The sequence below is a fragment of the Mesoplodon bidens genome (assembly GCF_964165515.1).
Source record: "Mesoplodon bidens genome assembly, chromosome: 5".
NCBI classification, from domain to species: Eukaryota; Metazoa; Chordata; class Mammalia; order Artiodactyla; family Ziphiidae; genus Mesoplodon; species Mesoplodon bidens.
This window is the reverse complement of record NC_138161.1, coordinates 49,720,430-49,744,319: the sequence shown is the minus strand read 5'-3', so window position 1 is coordinate 49,744,319 and position 23,890 is coordinate 49,720,430. Positions and strand designations below refer to the sequence as shown.

Here is a 23,890-nt window from a genome sequence, read left to right as displayed (position 1 = left end):
TTATTGTGCTTAGGATGCCATAATAAAATTCCACTGATTGAGTGACTTAAACAATATAAATTTGTTTTCTCGTATTTCTGGAGGCTGGAGTCCAAGATCAAGGTGCCAGCAGGTTTGGTGTCTGATGAGACCTCTCTTCCTGGCTTGCAGATGGCTGCCTTCTTGCTGTGTCCTCCAATGCCCTTTCTTCTGGGCATGATGCCCAGACAATCTCTTGTGTCTCTCCCTCTTCTTACAGGGATACCAGTCCTATTGGATTACAGCCCCATCCTTATGACCTCATTTAACCTTAATTACCTCTTTAAAGTCCTTACCTCCAAATACAATCACTTTGGGGGTTAGGGCTTCAACATATGAATTTGGGGCGGGGGGATACAATTCAGTCCATAACACCAACTACAGTCCTAACTGTGTCAAATGAGAAGGCTTCTGCTATATTTACTCCCTCCCTCCCTAACACTTTCAGCACCCACTGTTTCAACAGCAACTGGCAGTGTCACCTATGCTCTTTGAGGGATATCTGCTCTTCTCTACCCAGAGAATTCCAGTAAGTATCCTGGAAATAATGAAATTTATACCAAACTAAATTAGCATTCCTTTCATAAGGCTAGGATTGTTTTACGGTAAATTCACTTATATAACAATACTCTGGACCTTCCTTAGAATTTGTATCTGCTGGAATTCCCTAGCGGTCCAGTGGTTAGGACTCCACGCTTCCAATGCAAGGGGCATGGGTTCAATCCCTGGTCAGGGAACTAAGATCCCTAGCATCCCGCATGCCACACAGTACAGCCAAAAAAATAAAAAAAGAATTTTTATCTGCAATATGTTCTGAATCTTATTTAATTACCCAATAACTACAAGCACAATGAATAACAACCATTACTACTAATCACTATAATAAACAGATGAATCACTCAAACAAATGTACAAACTTTTTATTTAGAATTAGAGACTCAAACACAAATTAAATAAGTATAATATAAATTAAGCCTTCATAAAACAATCCACAACTACTTTAAATCATCTACTATTTCTATAATAAAATTAAAGAGAAATCTAAAAATAGTGAAAAATCTAATTATTTTTAAAGTCATATGTCAACATTAAAATTATTACAAAACATTCAAAGAAATTTAATTAGAAAATGAACAAAGCCACTACAGAGTGATTCCTGCTATCCACTAAAATGAACTAAGGAATTAAATTATAGTATGATTTCTACTCATACACAAATAAAAAGCACCTTATTTTTAAAAGACAGTTAATTATCTGTTTCTCTCCAAGGCTGTGAGGACTACTCTGTTTACTTGACTTTTAAATTTAATATGGCACAATAGGTTTGATCAATGAAAACAGTATCACTAAAAATGTTTAGAATGTTCCTTACAGACCTTTTCTGCTTTATTTCATAAATGAGGGGGTCATATATCTAAAAGTTAAAATATTATAATATTATAATAAACATTCCTCAATAAGGTATGTGGCAAAATAAAAATATATATTAAACAATTACTTTTCATTTACAAGTGGGAAATTGATCAGACTTATTTTATATTTTCCCTTTTTATGTCTTAATTGTCCAGAAAAAAAATTTTTTTATATTTTATGTTATTGTTATAAATCCAACTCTAAGAATTGATGCCCAAAAAACGACCAAGGGAGATAGTATGATATCTTCAGTCCATATTGTTTCTGAAAATACTTATTAAAAGTGGAACTAGACCTGTCTTAAGTAGATAACAGAAAAATACACTATTACGCTGTTTGTATATTTAAAACAATCCAAAACAAAATAAAAGAAAAATCCACACTCAAGAATGGCACCCACATTATTCACGAATAAAGTATTCTGCATATATACTAACAACTGTGTGGCTAAATATTTTCCTAAAAACATGCATATTATAAGGCCTTTTATAATTGAATTTATAAAAACCAAACTGTATTGTTTATATATCAACTGTCATGATTGAAGCTTTCTGTACATCAGGAGAGTTAAAACTTTAACATCTGTTATTCTGTAAAACTGAAGATGAAATATAATCAAACTAGCTTCTCACTAGAAAATTTTATATATCTCAGCAATCTGTTATACTTCTTGTCATCAAAAAATAGACTCCAAGATGCAGTTATTCTTTCAAAATGTTAGTTTCTACTGCGTTACTCTTTAAGAACCATTTTAATCAAATCACATTTCTTGGAGAAAATCCACTTAGGGTTCTGAAAGAATCAGTTGTTTTCTACAAGCAACTCTGCCTTGAGTGGTAGAGTTCTAGCTCTCTTAGAAGTATTTTTTCTCTTTCAAAGAGAATGAAAAATATGTAGAGACTTTCTTACTGACTTACTAAATGTAAAGAATAATAGAAAGTATATAATAAAATTTTGGAATACAATAACGTTTAAGTTTCCGCAGTTTTTTTTCTATAAACTAGCTATAACCTCAGAAAAGTAATCTAAGTTCTCTGTGCTTTAGTTTCATCTTTAAAACAAAGAGATTAGAATAGACAATCTCTAAGGTTCCTTATAATTCTCACATGATATGATTCTGTGCTTCTGAAGGAATATTTAATTGATATATTGAATGTCCATAAATCAAGAGAACCGAACTAAAATAGCACAGCTGAACTAAACCTCTCCTATTAGAAAAACACAAAGACTGTTAAAGCTCAACTTCTCAAACCTTACTAGGCCCATTCCCTCTTCAGCCAGACCAATAAATAGCCCAGAGTTAAAACCAAATATCTTAGTTAAATAAATTATTTTAATTACACTGTGCCAGCCAGGTCTAGGCTGGGGGTGTAGTTTACATTATTTTCATCCTATTTACATTCAAGATAATCTGTACAGTTAAGGTTGGGGGCTACTTAATATTCTTGCACTTCAAAACCAGTGAAGTTAAATACAGCAGAGTATTAGTCATTATCATACTCTGTCAATTTCAAAATAAAAGTATGTTGAATACCATTTATGGGCTAGAAAAACAACACAAAGGTAAAAAAGAAAACCTTGCTGACAAATGCTGATGTTCAAATGAATTCAGTTGTGTTTTGCCATTTCTCAAAAAAAGAGGGAGGAGATGTCAGGAGAAACCTACTTAGGTAATACTGAACCACAACATTTCAGGAGCTTTTATGAGAAATTAATGTACCATGAAGCAGCACTTTGGTACTAGTGCAGTGCAAGTTGGTTTTCCTTTGTCTAACTATGGGCAGCAAATGAGGCACTTAACTGTAAAATAGAAAAATAGGGTAGATTTAAGAAGAAAATTCAAAATCATTCATAAAAGATAATTAGCATTATTCAAAAAGTTAAAAATTCTACTTTTATTTAACATGCATTCAATGTTATACATGCTTTGCTAGGGAAAATCCTTTGAATGTAAGACTGCTATTTTGTTTATGAGACAGAAAATATTTCCTTTGCAAGAGATTCTGGATTTCTGAGAATGAAATCCAATTCTTCTCAACCTGAGTGCTACATATTTATAAACCAAGAAAAATGCATCTAACCCATACTGCAGAAATGTTTCTAACCATCAACAAAGTATAATATGTGATCCCTGACTTTATTCTTGGAAGGACCAGCTTTTATTTTATATAACTTCAAAGAAGGGGACCTAGTGACTGTAACTGAATAATGAATACATATTTAGCACCTAAATTTAGAGAACAGTTAAGTATTGCCATAGTTTTAAATCACTGTATGTCCATAGATTGGGGGGAAGTCAGATATATGTTGTTCAATGATATCAGAACATTCTCAAAGATTAAAATATCAAGATTCCAAAAATTACCCTTGATTTGCGAATGCATCTGTCTATAACATTCAAACACGATATTATCATTTCTTCCTGGAGTTACAGACGTATATTCTTTTAATAAGTAAAGAAATAAATGAGGTTTATTTTTTCTTTACCACCATTAAACTGTCTTCTGAATGTGGCACTTTTTCAGAGATTTAGATAGAAAATAGTCCTTAAAAAATGTCATTCATATTCTACCACTGGTATTATTTTAAATGTTCTTTTCTATAAGGCAGAGATCAAGAGTGAAGTAAACGATCATGGGCCTCTGCTGAAAATCATAAGCAAATATAAAGCAGGAACAAAGAAAATGAACATTAATTTCTGGCAATATATTGGCACATAAGTGTTTATCTATGGGGTAAAAAAATCACTAAATGAAAAGATAATAAATGTTTGCTGTGACATTATTCCAAATGAACGGAGCCTACACCTAAGAGAAATAGTCTTGTGTTGCCTCTTTAAATAAGCTTGACTTTAATTCTGGATGGAACACTTTGCTTCATATGTTAAAACTGATACATGGCATTAACTAAAGTTTTCCATGAGACAATCTAATCATTCCCACTGAAAAATCATATAATCTTACCTCTTCTCCCTATTTGCTTACAAGAAGGCTTCCCTTGACTCATAAGGGAGGAAAAAGGCTTAAAAACACATGTTCTTACTCCAAGGAGGATGGCAAATTTCAGTAGTTCACAATCCTTACATTTGTCACTTATGTTCACTATAACAAACTGCATTCCTCACTACATAATTAATTTCCTCACATACAGAAGAATTAAAATTCTCTTATTTATATCTTTAAGGTAAAATTTTCTATCTTCTTTAAGGTATTCTAGTCTATTTTTGAAAGGAAATGAATACATAAAAACACAGGAACACTGTTGATTCAATTTAGTTGTTAATAAAGTGCATGTGGCTTTCAATATGAATATTGTTTGATACATTACAGCTTAAGTAAAAAGCTAACTAAGTCAAAATGAAGATTCAGCTTAGTACCTAAGATGTGGAAAACGTGAGACAAGAATATAAATTCTATATAAATAGTAACAAAATTGGGAGAAATATTCTTCTTTCCCAAAAAAAGCCAACTGAAAATATTCTTAAATTAAGTGGACTTCTTCTTCCCAAACAACCAGACGTGCTACACAATAATACCAACATGCAATACCTGAAATGTAGAATTACATTCTGACTGTGGCCCTTGAACTTCTGCATTTAATTCACAATTCTCTGGTGTCTGATTGATTTCATCTTGCAAAGTAGGAGATATGCCATGAGTGTCATCTACAGAAGCACTGTCAGACAAGACATCTAACTTTTCAGGGGAATGAGCTATGTGAAGCTTACTATCTCCCGTCCCTTCATCAAAATGTGTCCTCTCATCAGCATCATCTAGCTGTTGAACTGAAGTTAGATACTGTTCAAGCAGACTATTATCCTGCTCATTGTTTGAGCCTTCCTTACTCCATTCACCATGTTCTTCACTAACATCCCCTATATCTGACTCTTTGCCATGTTTGACTGTGTCAATGGAATTCCCCATTATGGAACTTTCACTACCTTCTGTGGAACTTTTTTCAAAATCCAAAGAATCCTGTAAACAGTGAACTTGTTCTGTTAAGGAGGAATGAAAACCAGAGTCTGGAAATTCTGGTAAGGATTTCTCTTGAGGAGCTTCATCAGGAGCAATGAACCAATCAGAGGTTTGATCAGAAGAGGGCTCCTGACTTTGGGTGAATAATGGAGGGTTAGATGGCACCAGAGTACTTGATATAGGACAGCAGGAACTTAGACGCTGGTCCACCGTCTGCTGCCAAGCTTGTAGAGACCTTACCTATAAACCAAAGGATATAGTTTTACTACAAAGTATAAATCATGCCTGTTTTACAACTGTCCTTTGAGCTTTCTTCCCCAACACTCATGAAGCTGGTAAATGGCAGATGGCTTAACTGGAGTTAGAAATGACCTGACTCCCCTTATCCTTTCCATAGCACCCCCAGCCTAGACCTGGCTGGCACAAGTGGTTCACATCCTTGGTAATAAAAGGTCCTCACCAGCAGAGCAGGGATGGGCCAAAGCAATTCTCTTCCTACTACTGGAAAAATAATCAGAAACACAATAGCACATGTATAGCTGACTAAGTGGTAAATCAGGTACTCGATAAGATACGCTATCTAATAAGACAGATTAGATCTGTCTAATAAGACAGATTAGAGCCTATTAATATGAGTAGATTCACTAAAATAAAAATCTCATTTTAGATACCCATTTGGGATAAGAGGTTTTAAAAACTAACAATATAGTATATACAACTCTAAAATACCTAAAAATACCCCAAGTTCTTGATAATATGCTTTTACATTTTTAAAGTATAATTAAAATCTCAGAATTTTACTGTAAAATCTGCAACAAGAAAGCAATATATAGAATTTTTTAGTTTCCCTTTGACCATCCTCCAAGGTAATCACTGATAGCAGGTTAATATGTAGCCTTCCAGACCTTTTACTATGTATTTTCAAATATAATATAGGTAAAATCCTATTATAACAAATTTGTTTATAAAAATACTTCCAAAGGGGCTTCCCTGATGGTGCAGTGGTTGAGAGTCCGCCTGCCAATGCAGGGGACACGGGTTCGTGCCCCGGTCCGGGAGGATCCCACATGCCGCGGAGCGGCTGGGCCCGTGAGCCATGGCTGCTGAGCCTGCGCGTCCGGAGCCTGTGCTCCGCAACGGGAGAGGCCACAACAGTGAGAGGCCCGCGTAACGCAAAAAAAAAAAAAAACAAACAAACAAACAAAAAAACTTCCAAGGGATTATTATCAAGACGTATTTGTTGGGATACAATAATAGTAAAACCAATGGTTTAGGGAACTGTCCCTAAAGTGTGCTACTACAGGATTCAAACTCTCTCCCTGGAAGTCATGTGTACCTTTTAGGACGTGCATATTATAGCCATCACACACTATTTCAATCACCTTTCATTCAAATAGTCTCAAAAGATAAAACAAGATAGCCACATGAAACTCCAAATTGGGCTTTTTATTTCTACTGGAAAATTATAACAATATCCCTCAATTTAGTACTTTCCTTCAGTGTTAGAGTTCTTTATCTCTCTGGTCAAAACTATGAAAATATTTTTCTTCAGACTAAATAAAATGTAACAAAATTCACTGTCCTAGTTCAGAGTTAATGGCAAGGAACACAAACCACATCCTTAACCTTGAGAAAGCGTGCTTACTTTTTACCTGTAACTACTCTATGATTATCTCAGGAAATCTAGAATTTTTCTTTGTTCACACAGTAGGTAATTCAGCAGGAGGGAGCTTACCTGGTTCCAAAGGAATCTGACAGCCTCTTCTTGTACAAATTTTTTAATACGTTCTTCATCTCTTTCTTTTCGTAATCTACAATAATTCAAAGTCCATTACTGATACAAGAAAGGGTGCTTTGAATTGTACTTCTTGTTATGACGAATAAACATATACATTGTAAAGAGATTAATATTCTAATAACAGTCCTTTCCACTTTTAGAATATCTAAGTGAAACTTTAGTTTTAAGCTATGACTCAACATAGAAGCCATATAAGATGTGACTGAAATTCAGATTATACTGGTTCTACAAAGGATTGCCAGTAGTGAAAAATAAAATATTAAATGCCTCTTTATCTGGCCTCAATTTCCCAGCCAAACATACCAAAGGGGCAGGAGCTGCAGAAAGGATCAGGACCACAGTTTGAAACACCCTATTCTAAGAGACCAGTAGGACTAATCACATCAAATTTCACATACCTGTTTGCCTCCTGACATACTCTTTACTATCAACAGAACTTCCCCTCATTCATTAAAGTTTTCACTCTGCGCTCACTGCCCCCCTCTCTGTACTTAAACTAATCAGAAACCTAAGGTTCTCTTAGCTATCCATTATCTCTTAAACTGTCACCCCATTTTGTTCTGAACCTCTGATCTACTTTCTCTAGCCCCCCAAAGCCCTCCTACTGTGCCATGTGGGACTCCCGAATTATAGTCAGCAAACTCCCATATACACTCAACCTCTGTAGCTCTCTCAAGTGGCAGCTACTTTTTTCACTCATACATCAGGGTCAGAACGTTGCTTCTCACTGCTGTTTACAAATGAGTCTTAACCTTCCTCCTTCAAGAACTCCAGCCATCCTGCTAAATTCCCCAAAACTCTTTTTCAAGTACTGACCTCCCATTATCGGCCCCCATTTACTGAAGGCTCAGCACTAGTCTTTTTCTCTGCCCTGTTCCCCTTGTCATTTCTGGAGCTCTTGACATTCACATGGATGCTCTATCTAACAATAATCCACCCCTCATCACTCATCCTCAGTCCCACTCTAGACCCAAGTTGTTTTTTTTTTAACAGCTTTATTGGAGTATAATTGCTTTACAACGGTGTGTTAGTTTCTGCTGTATAACAAAGTGATTCAGCTATACATATACATATGTCCCCATATCTCCTCCCTCTTGCGTCTCCCTTCCACCCTCCCTAACCCACCCCTCTAGGTGGACACAAAGCACCGAGCTGATCTCCCTGTGCTATGCGGCTGCTTCCCACTAGCTATCTATTCTACATTTGGCAGTGTATTAGACCCAAGCATTTTGACTACACCATTTTCGAAAATTATTTCAAGCACCAACACAAACCACTATGTCCAATCCTCCCAGTTCACTTGTTCTTGCCATAATCTGCAACAACCTGGACGACCAATCTTCATCTATGACCACCAAACAAATCACCCCTTTCTCTTGCCTTTCCTTCTACCTCCTTTAAATTCTGAGATCCATCATTATGATCATTCCCCTCCCAAATGTCATCAGCTCCCTTGCCCCTCCCTCTCTCCCCTACCATGTTCACCTGGAAAAAAACCCATTCCTGGCTGAACCATGTCCAAAATCAGAATGGAACAGCTGAGAGTTGTTGATGAAAATCATACAGTCTGACCTATCGTTTTGCACTTTAAGTTTTTCCTCACCCTATCCAGTTATCCTCCTCCATTCCCCTTATAAGTTCACTTTTAAGATGAATACCCCACACCTCATACCTCTCTTAAACCTCCCACATCCTCACCCCTCTCCTCACTTCCAAGTGCTGACTGCATCTTGTATATTATTGGAAAAGGAGAAACAACCATCAGACAGGACTTCCCTATCCCACCATCAAACCTACCACCTTACCTGCTCCTACTTCAGGCTACTCCCTCTACTTGTGCACTGGACCTCTTCTTCTCTCACCTTCTCAAGAACTTCCATCCTGCACTTCTTCTTTCTTTGCTCTGCACCATCAGTTCTTCCTTCCTTATAGAATCATTTCCATCAACACATAAACCTGCTCTATATCTCCCATCTTTAAAAAAGAATCTTCTTAAGTCCAGATTCTCCTCTGGCAACCACCTACTCTCTTCTCTTCCTCACATCAACACTTCCCAAAAGTTGGCTACCCTCACTCTTCACCTCTCATTCACTACTCAATCCTTTCCAAACTGCCTTCATCCCACTACACACTGAAGCTGCTCTTAAGAAGCTCATTGGGCAGGAAAAGGTTAACTCAACAGGACTGGGGTGTTTGAACTCTGCACATTCTAAAGACAGGACTAGCCTTGACCAGCTCCTGAGAGATAACCTCCAAGCCCTTGGAATATCCTGCCTGATAAGAGTATCTTTGTACATCTGGGACCTTGGTTTATGCTAACAGTGTACTTTCTGGTGAATACCTGTTTTGTACACCTGAGACCCTGGGCCACAGTGCATCAGTTTGACCTTGGCTGGGGGCTGAGGTCTGAGTAGTTAAGGTCAGTAACATGGGCACTCAATGCCTAGGTGACTGACCCCCAATAAAAACCCTGGATGCCAAGGCTCGAGTGGGCCTCCCTTGAGGTTCACATACTCCATATGTGTTGTCACACATCGTTGCCAGGAGAATCGAGCCCCATGTGTACAACTGCACTGGAAGAAGACAACTAGAAGCTTGTACTTGGTCTCTCCTGAACTCTGCCCTGTGTGTCTTTTTCCTTTGTTGATTGTAATCTATATCCTTTCACTCTAATAAACCATAATCATGAACATAAAGAATAGCTTTCTTGGGCTCCCTGGTGGCACAGTGGTTGAGAGTCCGTCTGCCAATGCAGGGGACATGGGTTCGTGCCCCGTTCCGGGAAGATCCCACATGCTGCGGAGCGGCTGGGCCCATGAGCCATGGCCGCTGAGCCTGTACGTCCGGAGCCTGTGCTCCGCAACGGGAGAGGCCACAACAGTGAGAGGCCCGCGTACCGCAAAAAAAAAAAAAAAAGAATAGCTTTTTTGAGTCCTGTGAGTCCTTTTTGCAAATCATCAAACCTGAGGATAGTCTGGGGGACCCTCAACACAGTCACCAATAACCTCCAGCTGCTAAATCTAACACACAGTTCTCTGTCCTCTTACAGCACCTCTCTTCTCTCCTGAAACACTTCCCTGTTGGAGCTGGGACTCACACTCTCCCAGTTCTCCTACCACTCTACTGTCCCTCCTCAGTCTCTTTTATTGCTTCCTCCTCTCCCACCTGATAATATTAATAAATACTGCTGGTTACAATACTAATACTCAGAATAAATCTATGAAATCCTAATTTTCCTGAGTTGACAGTCATGAAAACGTGTGAGCCATGGAATGAACAAATAATTTCCACCATAGCCCCCAAATTTTAGCCCCTTTTAAGTCCCTGCTATTTTCTTTAATTCTTATGTCACCTACTGGGTTCTATGTAGACTTTCTCATCTTCTCATTTTTATACTTAAAATTCAGTTTTTCTATATTTTCTGTACCTCCCGTGTTTAGGTATATAGATGTCCATAAGGCATGCATTCATTCAAAATTTACTGCTATGCTGCATCTATGTTCCAATTGCTGTACTACAGATGAAGATGCATATGGCAGTCCCTGCACTCAAGATGCTTTCAGTATATTGTAGGAGACAAACCAAGAGTGGCAACATGGTATGGAAAGTGTCCCAGTCCCAAAAGCAGTGATTCAGTGTTCTGAATCAATGCTAAGAATCTGACACCCCCAAACCAACCAAACAGCATTCAAACTGTAAAAGTACTAAACAGGGACTTTTCACCCACCTCCTTATTTCATCAGTTAGGCAGACAATGTGCTCCTGCATCCGGCGCAGCCGGATTTCATAGCGTACATCTTTAGCTTGTGGGTTGTAGTTTCTGGCATAAAAGCCCCGCCAATAGGCCTGAAGCTTGGTGGCTGCTTCATTCAATTTCTGAAGGGCAACTTTATTTTGTCCCAGAGTAAGAGATCTGTGGGTTAAAACCCTGCAAGGAAGTTTCTCTGAAGCTGTTTGAGACATGGTTTCTTCACTGTCTGGCTGCATATGGAAGACATTGTGTCCAACTGACTCAGGAAAAGATGTAAGACTGTGGGTGTCATCCTTTATGAAGGCATTGGTTACTGATGGCTCAGGACAAGGTAATAGCCCATCTTTCTCATTTACCTCTGTACTAATAGCACTTTTTGTCATCTCAACAGAATTCTCATTTGCAGCCCAAAAAGCCTTTTCCCCTTCCTTATCAAAGCTGTTGTTTTCCGGACATTTCACAGATTCATCTGCAGCACCATCATCTTCTAGGCCCAAGTTAATGTCTTGCAGCCTCAGCTCAACTGTAGGTGACACTGGAGAGAGTCCTGACGCAACTGGCATAAAAGTAGACTCTGAAGAGAGAAGACTACAGTTTAACTTGTCTTCATCTGTCTGGATGTCTTCCAGGTGCAGGTCATTTCGAGAATATCTTGTAGTGTGTACAGAGGCTGGAAAGTTATTCTTAACAGCATATAAATGGTCATCATTACTGCTTATCCCAACCCAAGAATTGACCTGGATGACGGGTTCTAAAAGAATCAACAGAACATCATTTAAAACATTAAATGTTTAAAGAGGTATTTTTTCAGTTGGATCCTTTTAATGAACTCTAATCCCTGAAATATAGTAAAGTGCCATGAAATGATTTCAGTAATTTCCTCCAATATGCCTAAAACACCAAACCAAATTTTTTTTTTTTTTTTTTTTTTTGCTGTATGCAGGCCTCTCACTGTCATGGCCTCTCCCGTTGCGGAGCACAGGCTCCGGACACGCAGGCTCAGCGGCCATGGCTCACGGGTCCAGCCGCTCCGCGGCATGTGGGATCCTCCCGGACCGGGGCACGAACCCGTGTTCCCTGCATCGGCAGGCGGACTCCCAACCACTGCGCCACCAGAGAAGCCCCAAACCAAATATTTTTAAGAAAATGAATTCTTGCAATGGTCATAAGAATAATCAAAATACCAGGTCATTTCAAAAGGTAGCAGTCCTCTGAACGCTTTCAAAAATTAGACATATAGTAGTTATATATGTCTATCTGTGTATATACATATATATAAAATATAAGATCCAAATGTTCACTTAAGCTAACAAGTAAAAAAATCATGAAAACATGCACTTTTTTTGTTTTATGATACCAAACAGATCAAACAACTTGGAGAAAAAGGATCAGAGATCAGTTTACTTCTTACCACTTTCCTGGACTACCTGGCAATCTTGAATGGGGCTGGAATGCTCCGGTACAAGGGATGCCCTTGTTTCAACAGAAGCAAGAGAAGACGACTCTTCATTTTGGCTCTGGTTCATCAACTGCCTCTGGTGAAACCTAAAAATCAGTAACATCTGATGTGATTTAACACAAACCAAAAAGAAAGCTTTTTCTGCTTCCTTTGAAGTGTAACACTGTCAAAAAGGTAGAAGTTTACAAGCTTTCAAAGTATATACCTTTCAAAGGCAAGAATATAAAATGGGAAAAAGACAGTCTCTTCAGCAAGTGGTGCTGGGAAAGTTGGACAGCTGCATGTAAATCAATGAAGATAGAACACACCCTCACAGGGGAATTCCCTCGTGGTCCAGCGGTCCCTCTACACTCTGACTGCTGAACACCCAGGTTCGATCCCTGGTCGGGGAACTAAAATCCCACAAGCCACTCAGCGCAGCAAAAAACAAAAAACAAACAAAAAAAGAACACACCCTCACACCACGCACAAAAATTAACTCAAAATGGCTTAAAGACTTAAACATAAGACAAGACACCATAAAACTCCTAGAAGAAAGCATAAGCAAAACATTCTCCGACATAAATCATACCAATATTTTCTTAGGTCAGTCTCCCAAGGCAATAGAAATAAAAACAAAAATTTAAAAATGGGGGGCTTCTCTGGTGGCACAGTGGTTAAGAATCTGCCTGCCAATGCAAGGGACATGGGTTCGAGCCCTGGCCCAGGAAGATCCCACATGCCACGGAGCAACTAAGCCCATGCACCACAACTACTGAGCCTGAGCTCTAGAGCCCGCAAGCCACAACTACTGAGTCCATGTGCCACATCTACTGAAGACTGTGCGCCTAGAGCCCATGCTCCGCAACAAGAGAAGCCACGACAATGAGAAGCCCGTGTACGGCAACGAAGAGTAGCCCCCGCTCACCACAACTAGAGAAAGCCTGCTCACAGCAACAAAGACCCAACACAGCCAAAAATTTTTAAATTAATTAATTAATTAGTTTTTAAAGCCATAAGAAAAAAAAAAAAGGACCTAATCAAACCTACAAGCTTTTGCACAGCAAAGGAAACCATAAAATCAAACAAACAAACAAAAAAAACAGCAACAACAAAAGAAAAGACAACCTACAGACTGGGAGAAAATATTTGCAAATGATGCGGCTGACAAGTGCTTAATCTCCAAAATATACAAACAGTTCATACAACTCAACAACAAAAAACCCAACCCAACTGAAAAATGGGCAGAAGACCTGAACAGACATTTCTCCAAAGAAGACATACAGATGGACAGTAGGCATATGAAAAGATGCTCAATATCACTAATTACTGGAGAAATGCAAATCAAACCTACATTGAGGTACCACCTCATGTGGGTCAGAATGGCCATCATCAAAAGTCTACAAATAACAGGGACTTCCCTGGTGGTCCACTGGTTAAGAATCCACCTTCCAATGCAGGGGATAGGGGTTCAATCCTTGGTCGGGGAACTAAGATCCCACATGCCACGGGGCAACTAAGCCCATGCAGCACAACTACTGGGCCCTCGCGCTCTAGAGCCTGCGTGCCACAACTAGAGAGAAGCCCAAGCACTGCAACTAGAGAAGCCCACACACCACAACAAAGATCCTGCGTGCCGCAACTAAGACCCGATGCAGCCAAATGATGAAATTTTAAATAATAATAAAACTAAATTAAAAAATTTTTTACATTTTTTTAAAAGTCTACAAATGACAAATGCTGGAGAGGGTATGGAGAAAAGGGAACCCTCCTACACTGTTGGTGGGAATGTAAATTGGTGCAGCCACTATGGAAAACAGTATGGAAGTTCCTCAGAAAACTAAAAATAGAATTACCATATGATCCAGCAATCCCACTCCTGAGCATATACCCAGACAAAACTATAATTCAAAAAGACACATGTACCCCTTGTTTATAGCAGCACTATTTACAATAGCCAAAACATGGAAACAACCTGAATGTCCATCAACAGATGAATGGATAAAGAAGATGGGGTACATATGCACAATGGAATACTACTCACCCATAAAAAAGAATGAAATAATGCCATTTGCAGCAACATGGATGCAACTAGAGATTATCATACTGAAGTATGTCAGAAAGAGAAAGACAAATACATATGATATCACTTGTATGTGGAATCTAAAATGAGGCACAAAAGAACCTATCTACAAAACAGAAACAGACTCACAGACATAGAGAACAGACTTGTGGTTGCCAAGGGGGAGGAGGGGAGGGAGAGGGATGGACTGGGAGTTCTGGGTTGGTAGATGCAAACTATTACATTTAGAATGGATAAACAACAAGGTCCTACTGTACAGCACAGGGAACTACATCCAATCTCCTGGGATAAACCATAATGGAAAAGAATATAAGAAAAGAATGTCTATATGTGTATAACTGAGTCACTGGGCTGTACAGCAGAGATTGACACAACACTGTAAATCAACTCTACTTCAGTAAAATAATTTTTTAAAAAAAGCAGAAAGTATATACCTTTAATAACTCCCAAATTACAAAGTCTCATTTAAAAGCACTAGAGAGGGCTTCCCTGGTGGCGCAGTGGTTGAGAGTCCACCTGCCGATGCAGGGGACACAGGTTCGTGCCCCGGTCGGTGAGGATCCCACATGCCGCTGAGCGGCTAGGCCCGTGAGCCGTGGCCGCTGAGCCTGCATGTCCGGAGCCTGTGCTCCACAACAGGAGAGGCCACAACAGTGAGAGGCCCGCGTATGGCAAAAAAAAAAAAAAAAAGCACTGGACAGAAAAGGTTAAGAAACTTTTTTTTAAATCACATATGCATATACACGCACAAGCCTTCAAAGGCAGGATCTCTGATAAAAGTGACTACTAAATGCTTCTATCTATACTTTTTTTTTTGGCTGCTCTGCATGGCTTGTGGGATCTTAGCTCCCCAACCAGGGACTGAACCTGGGCCCTCCCCAGTGAAAGTGTGGAGTCTTAAACACTGGACCGCCAGGCAATTCCCAAACTATACTTCTTTTCTTTTTTTTTTTTTTTTTTTTTAATTTTTATTTATGTTTTGCTGAGTGTGGTCTTCGTTGCCGCGTGCGGGCTTTCTCTAGTTGCAGCGAGTGGGGGCTACTCTTCGTTGCAGTGCGCAGGCTTCTCGTTGTAGTGGCTTCTCTTGCTGCAGCGCACGGGCTTATTTGCTCTGCGGCATGTGGGATCTTCTTGGACCAGGAATCGAACCCACATCCCCTGCATTGGCAGGCGGATTCTTAACCACTGCGCCACCAGGGAAGACTCCAAGCTATACTTCTTAATGTTAGCATTTTAAAACCCATATGAAACACCCACATTAAGGGACAAATGCAGTTTTTTAAAATCCCACTCTCCCATGCTTCTTGGCTCTCCCCACTGAAGAAATGATTAGCAATGCAGTTGCTGGGGAGCAAACTGGACTGCACTGCAAGGTTCAGTTCCCCTACAGAACTGCTGCAGTGATCAGTGGCCCAAGTGCCCAGAAATGTGGGCCGCAGCACTCGCCTCTGTCCTACTAACCCTGCAGGAAAGAGTCAGAGGTATTTTCACTTGTGAATTCATCAGCCGCTACAGATAAATGGGCTCACCTCTGCTTGCTCAGAATCTTCTCTAGTTTGGCATCCTCTGCAGTTTGAAGACCCAGCGTAGAAGTGAGAGGACAGACTGTAGCCAGATACTGGACAAGCTGGATGTGCTGGCCAGGCCGATACGCTCTCCCCTTGCCTTGACTATACAGCCATTCAGCTTTTAAACTGGAATTGAGGGACATAAAGAAGAAGAGATGGCACTAGGGTAGACAAGATACATTTTTAAGCAATAATGATTCTTCCTTCTTAATTTACCTTTATAGCATCATTGGATATTTTTCATAAATAAAATTCACTCAAGTTAAAAAGAAAATCTATCCTTCTGATTCATTCTCCTTACTATTACAATGTTTTAAACCCTTTTTCTTGCTTAGGAGTACTTCCAAAGATTTTTACTAATATTTTTAATCTATTTAAAATAAATATTTTGCAAATATTTTCAAATTATTTTCAAAGAAGCAATGAATAGCCCCTCCATTCACTATCAAACTGAAGTACCTAAATACATAAATTGTGTTTAAATCCATTAGTTCATAATGATAGTTTTTTTTTAAGCTAATTGGTCACAGCTGAAGGATGCTAGTGAACTACCAACTCATTATTTTTAAAAACTGGTAAATAAAGGAGACAAATTAAATATTATTAATTCTACCTTTCCTATATGAACTACACCAATGACCAAATAGTTACTTCATAGAAGCATTGTAGCTAATAAAAAAATTAATGATAGAATTAAAATTTCACCATTTTGCAACTCTCAATGAATTAATGGATTTAGGCACTGATCATTAATAGCTACTCCTAACACAAGAGACAACCAGACACCATATGCCTCTCAATAGAGCCCACAAAGTCGTCCTTCCCCCAACAAAAATCTGATCAAACCTCCACATCCAACTACCAATTTACGGGAAATACAGAAGGAGAGGAGTATGTCAAAGCACACGGAGACATAGCAATTGGCAAAATAGGCACAGTGGGAAACTCTACAGGACAAATAATCTGATTTCTTCAACAACCAAAAAAAGAAAAAAGAAAGCAAAGAAAATAAGAAGAGGAGGAACCCATGGAGAGATTTGAAAGCATCATCTTGGACCTCCAGCCAAGTCGAGCCTTCAAACGACTCCTGCCCCGTGTGATCTCACCACAAGATCCCAAGTGAAAACTACCCAATCAGCACAGCCAACCCATGGAGCATGCAATGATAATACATTTTTAAAACACTGAAAAAGAGAGCAGGAGAGAAATTTTTTTAATATATCAACCAATTACAATGTATGGCCTTATTTCAATCCTGTTTCCAAAAATCCATTACAAAACTGCATTTATGAGGACTACTGGAAATGTAAGCCCTTAACTAATACCTGGTGTTATTATAGAATTATTGTTAAATTTTTTGATAAGTAATAACAGTATTGTAGTTATTTCTTTAAGAGTCCTTATCTTTTAGAGATGTAATTATATATAATCTGAGACTTGTTTCAAAATAATACAGGAAAAGGGGGTGTGGGTGAAGGTATAGATGAACAAAGTTGGCCACGAATTGAAAACTGCTGAAGTTGGGTGACAGATTCACTACTGTTTACTTTTGCAATATGTTTGAATTTCTTTTTAATTAACATGATTTTGCCTCAATTTTATCATTCTTAAATCTGCCCATCAACTTGAAGTTAAAGTTGCATCATTTTGGCGTACTTTATTTCTCTGTACACCATTTAACCCAGCATTGCAAATAGTTTGAAAATCACTTCCAATCCACAACCATTTTCTTCAACCTTCACATTAAGGTATCCACATTATGCAAAAAAATGTATAGTCCAAAACTGTGAAGCCACCCAAGATGTATTATAGACTGAAAAGAAACTGGTCCTTTTGACAGCTGGTTAAATAGTGCAGAAGAGTCTTGGTGCAGTAAAATGAATTTAGTTTTCTATGATGTGTCGGTGTCACAAGAAAGGAGAAACTGTTTTCTAACAATGAGATATAAAGTATGCCAAGCTGATTAACTGAAGTCAGGTAACAATAAAAATTTTAATACACTTAATAGAAATAATTAGAAGTATTTCTTCCATAGACACATTCCTGTGGATTAAATAAAGCTCATTCAGGATCTTCATGAACTCTACTCTAAGTTTCCATAAGTTCTCCTGCCAAGCAAATGGCTTGTTGAAAGGCTGTCCCTAAAAAAGGTCCATAATAGAGGACAATCCCCAACTTTAATAATAGCTAGCAAGCGACACTTCCAGGTTACAGATGATTTGTAGTTTGGGAGGAAAGAAAAACGAAAGTAAAAGGATACAGGAGGCTCAGGTATTCCACAGTTTAAGTGTGTGAGGTGAACCACAAACTGTGGAGTATCAACTACTGTAAGATCTGTTTTTCTGCCTTTGCTTCACATTCATCAATAAACACACAATTACACAAGTTTATTAATCCATACAATATTTTCTTAGGTAAAAAAAATCTCTCTGCCCATTCAAAGACAAAATAAAAAATAATTCAGCTCTAACATATTAATTTCAAATCACTGGAATATGACTTTTCTCTTAAAATTAAAGGAAAAGTCTACATTATATAACAGGGATAGCAACTACTGAGAGAATTTAAAACTGTTCTTTCACCTAATTTAAAAAAAAAGGAGGACTTCCCTGGTGGCGCAGTGGTTGAGAGTCCGCCTGCCGATGCAGGGGACGCGGGTTCGTGCCCCAGTCCGGGAAGATCCCACATGCCGCAGAGCGGCTGGGCCCGTGAGCCATGGCCGCTGAGCCTGCGCATCCAGAGCCTGTGCTCTGCAACGGGAGAGGCCACAACAGTGAGAGGCCTGCGTACCGCAAAAAAAAAAAAAAAAGGAATAATGGATGAAATGATATCTGGTATTTGCTTTTAAAATATCCTAACCAAAAAAAAAAGTACGGGAGAGATGAAACAAGACTGGCAAAATACTGATAACTGTTGAAGCCACATGGTGGGTATTTAGGTGTTCATTATGTTACTCTACTTCTGTATATATTTTAAACATCCTTTCAAAAAAAGAAACATCTCCAAAATTCTGCTCCCTAAGTTCTGATCTGTAAACAACAGAGGTGTAGCTTGGTACTAGGTCCTATAAACAGTAAAACAGAGATTGAAAACAAATTCAGAAAGAACTCCAAATACTGAGGTGTTACACAAAGGTCCTTCCCCAGGTGTGCTTCTCTCTAAGAAAGCCCTCAGCCAAAGCACCACAGCGGTGGGTGGCTGCTCAAGTTACTTTTTTGGGTGACACACACACTCAAGATCTGGCTACCCAAGGTCATCAGGGAACTTGGGACACTTCATCATGGAGAAAAAATTTAACTTGGTTGTTCTTAGCAAATAACAGGCTGGGTAGATACAAAAACTAGAAATTCCTTCCTGCCTATCCTTCAGGGCAATTCCAAGGTTGACCAGGAAAATGTTGGAACACTGCTCGGGCTACCTACTGATTTTTCAGTCAATAGCTCTCCCTTAGAATAATTCCTCCCTTCAAGACAAAATACTTCCAGTTGTTTTAAAACATGGGAGCACTGTTTACAGACTACACAGTTATCTCAGACATCAACTGCAGCAGCATTTTCCGCAACAACCTAGGTTCTTTGGTTTGAATAGAACTCTATTTACCCACTTTTCTATGCACTGACATTTGGGTTGTTTCCCAAATGTCCCCACATAGCTCCCAAATGTTTGGAGCTATTATGAATAAGGCTGCTACGAACATGCTTATATACATGTTTTTTGGTAGACATAAGCACCTATTTCTCTACGGTATATAGCAGAAACCAAACTGCTGGGTCATAGTGTATTTATAAGTCCAACTTCAGTAAATACTGCCAGTTTTTCAAAATGGCTGCACCATTTACACTCCTAGAACAGTGTATGAGAGTTCCAATTGTTCTACATACTCATCAATACTTAGCATTGTCCGTCCTTTTTTTTTTTTTTTTTTTTTTTTTTTTTTGGATTCCAGCTTTTTTATTTTTCCCCTTTTACACAAAACAAAGTAGAAGAAATAATACCGGATTAAAACTGCAAAAGTAGCTAATTGGTAGAACACACATACACACAAAAATCTAGGAAAACAAGCTTATTTACAATGAGGAAACACAGGTAAATTACGGTAGTTTGTATACGAAACATTAAAAAAGAAAAGTCAAACATATGCTACATGGGTGCCACTGTTTACAGCAATACTGAAGGGGAGAAAACAACACTTATTTAGGAACAGATACACCACAAGGTCCAGGTTTTACAGCATCAGTGCAATAAATTCACAAAACTATATTACAGCTAGTTAATCAGTTTAAGAATTGTTCCCAAATATGTCACATTTCCAGCCCTCAGAGGTTCATTCCTACAGATTTCAACTACTCCATCTATGGGGACCAAAAGCAGCCAGTGTTACCATAAAATGAGAATCTTGAGGCTTACGTTTAAAGGCTTATTCTGGTCTTGAAAAACTAGTAGGATTTTCTACTGAAATGAATCTTGACTAAACACAGGATGAGTTTTGTTCTTTATTAGCTGATCTTGGAGTGAAGGTCATAGACATGACTCTTAACCTATTATGTACTTTAGTTTCATTTAGCTGAAAATCTGAAATTAAAAGTATTCTAAAAATCCTAAATACCATCTTGCATAAGCCTGCTACTAAAAAGCCCTTAAGGATGTACTAACTTCAAGTTTAAGTGCACGGGAACAAGAGTTCTAAGCCTGTCAGATTACCCATCTGGGAGGAAGGATCAATGCTTCCAACAAATTGCTAAATTCTGCACAAGGAGGAAGCCAACACATACTAGGCCATGGAATTACTTTCATTTTATTCCATGAGGATTCTTCTCCCACAGTATCGAAACAGAATGAGGAATGAATCTTAACTGGTCTCTTCATCAGAAGTGGTAAACTTGGTTTCTATATTCACGAAGCCAGACAGTTGTTTAAGCAGACTGTGAAAGTAGACAGTAGAACCAGCTTCCTGTAGTCACAGACCACTATCTTGTATCCAGCTAAAGCAAAGATCAACTTGAACAGTTATCCCAGGCCACTGTTAACTGTACTAAAGGATGAAGTTCACCACTATATTATTTTAAAAGCAAGAGTTCAATTAACCCTGGGTGAGAAAAAACAAGACAAGTGGAAATGATGAATGAGTTGTCCATATAAGGCCAGCTGATGAGAACACACCCATGAAGACACTGGGCATAAAGCCTTACTTGGCAAGTCAGAATTTCTACTCACTAAGGGCAGAATGAGGGACAGCAAAGAGCTACATCTGTAACATTTTAGTATCCAGACAGCATAACAGACACTGTCCCCAAGGACAACGTATACACCATTAATCACACTGAATAAAGCAGATGTATTATTCATTTTTCTTTTCTTTTTGTTTGAGAAGCTTGTTTATCTCTCTTTTGGCCATTCCAATGTACTTCGAAATGATTCCATGTTGGTTTAGTCCAGGAAGCAAGAGTAAGAAAGTCACTATCAGGTAGGTGAGAAGGAGGTTGTGGACTTGCTGTCCCACCCAAGCAACCGCAGCAAGAGAAATGATCATGGTCATGAAGTACATTTTAGGCTTTTCTTCCTTTAGCGTAAAGAGGCGTTTCCACCAGCCCACAGCTCTGCGTCGAGTTTTTACTAGATTGCTGCAAATTTCATGGAATCTCTGCTGTTGCTCAGTGGTCCATTTATTGGAGCCAAAAATTCTAGGCGCTAGAATGGGAACAAGGTAGTCAGCCAAGCACAAAAACATAACAAAACAGGAAACACCTGACAGAACGGATGGATCTAGATAGTAGATAGTCAGAAACACCAAAGAAACCACACCCATGATGGCAGGTGGAAACCAGGCTCTTTCCCATCGGAGGACTTTATCTGCCATCAGCATCACTTCTCCCCATCCTTGCAGCTGCTCTTCCAGATTTGCAGTCTCTGCAGCCAGCAGGTTGGTGCTGCGATTATCTCCTTCCGCCATTGTTCCCGAGGTGCCCCCTCAGCGAGCGTAAGACGCCCCCAAAAGCCTGCCTTCCTCAGAGGCACTCACGACAACCCCAGCCCGTCCTTTTTTTTTTTTAATAAATTTATTTAATTTTTGGCTGCATTGGGTCTTCGCTGCTGCACGCGGGCTTTCTCTAGTTGCAGTGAGCGGGGGCGACTCTTTGTTGCGGTGCGCAGGCTTCTCATTGTGGTGGCTTCTCTTGTTGCAGAGCACAGGCTCTAGGCATGTGGGCTTCAGTAGTTGTGGCTCGCGGGCTCTAGAGCGCAGGCTCAGTAGTTGTGGCACACGGGCTTAGTTGCTCCGCGGCATGTGGGATCTTCCCGGACCAGGGCTCGAACCCGTGTCCCCTGCATTGGCAGGCAGATTCTTAACCACTGCGCCACCAGGGAAGCCCCGTCCTTTTAATTTTAGCTACTCTGGTGGGAGCTGGTTGATTTGAAGCCTCCATAATAAATGAGGAAAAAAATAATCTTTCTGAATTATCAAAAAAAATCAACATAGTGCTGATCTCTAGTGGGGTGGGGAGTTATGATGAGAGTGGGGCAAAGGAGATCTCTGGAGTGCTGGTTTTGTTCTAGTCTTATTTTCAGTGATGATTATATGGGTATTTTTAAATAGTACATTTGAACTACTTCTGAATTATATGATACTGTGCAATTTTTTTTAATGTGGGGGGGGGAAGAATCTGTCTGAGAAAGTGTTGCTATTATGCTACACTCCCACCTCTTCCTTCCTCCCATACTTTAGTGTAGAATAACCCCACAGAGAGAGAGAGGCTACCCAAGTAAAAGTCCACTCTTCCCTACCTCCTGAAGAATCTGAAATTAAACAACTACAAAACATTATAGAGAAAGTTCCAAAAAAATACAAATTCACCTTAAAGTCACTTGGATTAAAACCATTTCCACAGTATAGAAACATAGCCTTTGCATTATTATTCATCTATTCAACAGATATTTTCTGCTTTTTAACACTAGCTTTAGTTTCTACAAAACTCTTCAATCCCCAGTCCCTATCCTTAAGTAATAATGACAATTATCACTTATTAAGCATCTACTGTCTGACCAGTATTAGGCTATATCCTTTATCTTTATTTCTCATAGCATCCTTGAAAGCTAGGTAGTTTTAGCCACATTTTACAGATGAGAAAACTAAGGCTCAGAGAAGTTATGGAACTTGTCCAGGCCACATTGCTAATGGGCGGCTGGGAAAGATGCAAAGCTTTCTCTTGTCTCTCCTGACCAGGTCTCATTCTCTTCCCAGGTCTCTCTTTATACCAAACCCTTACCTCCGCCCATCTCACCATGCTGCTGCCATATATGAAAATGTTGCCAGTCCTACTCCCACAGAGAAATCTGATAACATCTTTCTTTCTATTAAAGGAAGATCCAGAGAAGATAATCCAAGTAAACCCATATTCCAGCTTTAGAATTACCCAAAATTTGAAATAAAATAAGGTGTCTGAATACACAGCAACACTCACTGCAGGAAAAAGGAAAAGCCACACTTTTTTGCAGGCAAACCAGAGCTGACATACGTCCCACACCCTACACCAGCACCACCACTATGTAGCTCCTGGTTGCCATTCCTCACTGCCCCACACCCTGTACAGCAACTAGATGAAAGAGAGGGAGAAAGAAAAGGAAAACCCTGTCAGTAATCTACCATTCCTTCTCCCATCGGGAAACCCCTCAAGTCACTATCAACCTGTAGAACAGAAGGACAAAAACAGCAAGGAAGAATGTATGTGTTGAGTCCATGAATGCAGGTGTGTATGCAGTGAAAGGAAGAAGAGAAATGAGGCAGAGTGAAGGGAATTAATTCATCTTGATTCTCACTATCCTCTCTAAGTCCACCCCTTCTTGTCCACAAC

The 23,890-nt window shown here is 39.2% G+C and overlaps 3 protein-coding genes across 4 annotated transcripts in view; 1 reads left to right on the top strand and 2 right to left on the bottom strand.

Annotated features, from left to right (window-relative positions):
• RPL24 (ribosomal protein L24) overlaps nucleotides 1-23,890 on the top strand; it is a gene marked incomplete at its 5' end in the record, with an annotated part of 104,674 nt that overhangs the window by 49,432 nt on the left and 31,352 nt on the right. The window lies entirely within an intron of this gene.
• The window catches only part of CEP97 (centrosomal protein 97), a 32,133-nt gene continuing 9,240 nt past the window's right edge, over nucleotides 998-23,890 (bottom strand). Inside the window, exons 7-11 of the mRNA XM_081235000.1 lie at nucleotides 16,005-16,169; nucleotides 12,366-12,499; nucleotides 10,931-11,705; nucleotides 7,141-7,216; nucleotides 998-5,645 (exon numbers count right to left, since the gene is read on the bottom strand). Of these exons, the coding sequence (XP_081091126.1) occupies nucleotides 4,953-5,645; nucleotides 7,141-7,216; nucleotides 10,931-11,705; nucleotides 12,366-12,499; nucleotides 16,005-16,169 (1,843 nt within the window). The 3' untranslated portion in view covers nucleotides 998-4,952. The remainder of the gene's footprint in view (nucleotides 5,646-7,140; nucleotides 7,217-10,930; nucleotides 11,706-12,365; nucleotides 12,500-16,004; nucleotides 16,170-23,890) is intronic.
• Nucleotides 20,185-22,070, bottom strand: LOC308617311 (ADP-ribosylation factor-like protein 6-interacting protein 1). The gene has a single exon (XM_081234279.1). The coding sequence runs from the start codon at nucleotides 21,991-21,993 to the stop codon at nucleotides 21,382-21,384; it is 612 nt and encodes a 203-aa protein (XP_081090405.1). The 5' UTR covers nucleotides 21,994-22,070; the 3' UTR covers nucleotides 20,185-21,381.